Source organism: Gadus macrocephalus, chromosome 20, assembly GCF_031168955.1.
Source record: "Gadus macrocephalus chromosome 20, ASM3116895v1".
Classification (NCBI taxonomy): domain Eukaryota; kingdom Metazoa; phylum Chordata; class Actinopteri; order Gadiformes; family Gadidae; genus Gadus; species Gadus macrocephalus.
In genome coordinates this window covers 23188270-23190769 of record NC_082401.1, presented here as the reverse complement: position 1 = coordinate 23190769, position 2500 = coordinate 23188270, and the positions used below count along the sequence as shown (strand labels likewise).

Here is a 2500-nt window from a genome sequence, read left to right as displayed (position 1 = left end):
CTAATTTGCTCAGTGTATCATTATATGTTGGTTTTTGTTTGTACTTCTTTCGATGTTTGGGTGGACGTGAGTGTGTGCATATGTGGTTGTTTGTATGCATGTATGAGCGTATTGGTGTGTTTGTGTGTCTGTGTATGTGTGTGTTTGTGTCTGTCTGTGTGTGTACGTAAGCGTTTGTGTGTTGCTCAAGACATCTTCCTTTAAAGGCGTGATTTTAGAAGAGAATGTTTCAACTTTAAAAAAATACTTTTGCAGTAATGTTAAGCTGCTCTCTTCTCTCGACTCTCATGAACGCCATCCCTCTGGGCACATGTCCCCACAGCCCGCTCAGGTTTATAGGATATGTCTTGTTTTAACTTTACAACAAGACACAGAGACCGCTTTCTGCAGCATTCAATTGATATCAGTCTGGAACACCACGCAAGCAGTGTTAATAATAATAATAATAATAATAATAATAATTCATTTATTTTGTATCGCGCTTTTCAATGACCCAAAGATGCTTACAGTGACAAAAACACAAAAAGGGTGATGACAATCAGGGGGAACAAGCGGAAGACCGCACAACAGAGAACAGAAGCAAGGTGGAGTGTGAAAATAGAGAGGGATGGAGGTGGTTATGGGTAGGGGAGGTCAAAGGCTTGGGAAGCGAGGGCGAGTCGCGGACAGGTTGCGGCGTTCCATCGTCAGGGTGCTGTCGGGAGAAGGCTCCGTCATAGAAGGGTTAAGTTTGGATGGTCGGACGGTCAGAGTGAGAGTGGAGGAGGATGGGAGGGTTGGGGAGGGGCGATGGGGGATGAGGAGGTCGGACAGGTAGGGTGGGGCCAGGTGGTGGAGAGCTTTGAAAGTCAGGAGGAGCATTTTGAAATTGATACGTTGTTTGATGGGGAGCCAGTGGAGAGTGTAGAGAACGGGAGTGATGTGTTCACGAGACCGGGTGTGAGCGAGGAGGCGAGCGGCAGAGTTTTGGACCATTTGGAGTCTATGGAGGGGATGAGAGGGGATGCCAGCGAGGAGGGAGTTGCAGTAGTCTAGACGGGACAAGATGAAGGCCTGGATAAGGGATTCAGCTGCAGGGGGGGACAGGCAGTGTCTGATTTTGGCGATGTGGCGGAGATGGAAGTAGGCGGTCTTGACAATGGAGCGGACATGGGGATCAAAGGAAAGGGTCGGGTCCAGGATACTGTTGCTGTCCTATTAACTTTTGTGAGTCAATTCCCACTCTCTTCTGTTCGTTTGCAGTAGCTAACGTTAAAGTCACCACATTCACACATTCACAAGCTGTTTCAACGGTTGTAGTTCCACAGATAACTGTGACTGAGAATTTTTCACTTCATGTTCCAAAACGATGATGGACTGTCCATTGATATGTGTTTCATCCACTCAAACTATGGCACTATGTAGAACACACCCTCACACCCCATCTGGGCATTTCCTGGACCCTCTCAAGTGTTATGTATTTAACATGCAAGACGCCAGAATGACTTGAATGTTGCTGGCGCCGTAATAAAATATCTGAGCATTTAAGGTTGTCATGCTTGTCATGTTCATCTAATGATGCATATTGAAGATTGAATCTCCTCATGCATTGTTGAAGCTTAGGACAGTTTGTTTTAACTCCATTTGTGTCTCCGATAATGGGCTATAATAACGACGAGCGAGGCGTCTGAAGGTGATATTGCAGACGTTTAAGAGAATATGTACGTATTACAATCAAGGGAGGCCTTAAGAGGAGCGTCATTTTATGACGGCTATTAATAACACAGCCGTTAAAAAAGTGTTTAAAGTGGTTGAGATGGACTACTTTTTAATGGGAAGCCGTTATGGAGGTTAGAAGCATTGTCTTGAATCACAGCCTCCGGGAATTCATTAAGACCACCCTGAAGAGAGAGAGAGAGAGAGAGAGAGAGAGAGAGAGAGAGAGAGAGAGAGAGAGAGAGAGAGAGAGAGAGAGAGAGAAGTTGAGTCGTTTTGTGTGAATCAGAGGAAGGGAAAATGTCAGAACAAGATTGATTGTGTGTCCATGAGACAATACAATATATTTAAGAGAGAGAGAAATGAGAGAGGGAATGAGAAGTTGAGAGAGAGAAAGGGTCAAAAACAATATAAGAGAGAGAGGGAGAGAACTTAAGAGAGAAAGGTCAGAAACAATATAAGAGAGAGAGAGAGAGTGAAATCGAGGGGGATTGGTCCAATACAATATAAGAGAGAGAGACAGAGAGAGTGTCTACAGTATACACTGTCACTGTAGCTTCTCGCTGAGCAGCGCCCCCTTTGTTCCGTTCCAGGTGAACATGCCGGAGCTGGCTCTGCTGCGCTTCGTGGTGCTGGACGACGACTACATCGGTGACGACTTCATCGGCCAGTACAGCGTGGCCTTCGAGTGCCTCCAGCCGGGCTACCGCAGCGTCTCCCTGCTGGGGCTGGCGGGAGACCCCCTGCCCCACGCCAGCCTGTTCGTGCACGTGGCCGTCACCAACCGGCGCGGCGGGGGCAAGGC

The 2500-nt window shown here is 47.2% G+C and overlaps 1 protein-coding gene across 1 annotated transcript in view; it reads left to right on the top strand.

Annotated features, from left to right (window-relative positions):
• plcl1 (phospholipase C like 1) overlaps positions 1-2500 on the top strand; it is an 18170-nt gene that overhangs the window by 8514 nt on the left and 7156 nt on the right. The window contains 1 exon segment of the mRNA XM_060039734.1: positions 2289-2500. This exon segment is cut by the window's right edge and continues 151 nt beyond it. Coding sequence (XP_059895717.1) covers positions 2289-2500 — 212 coding nt within the window.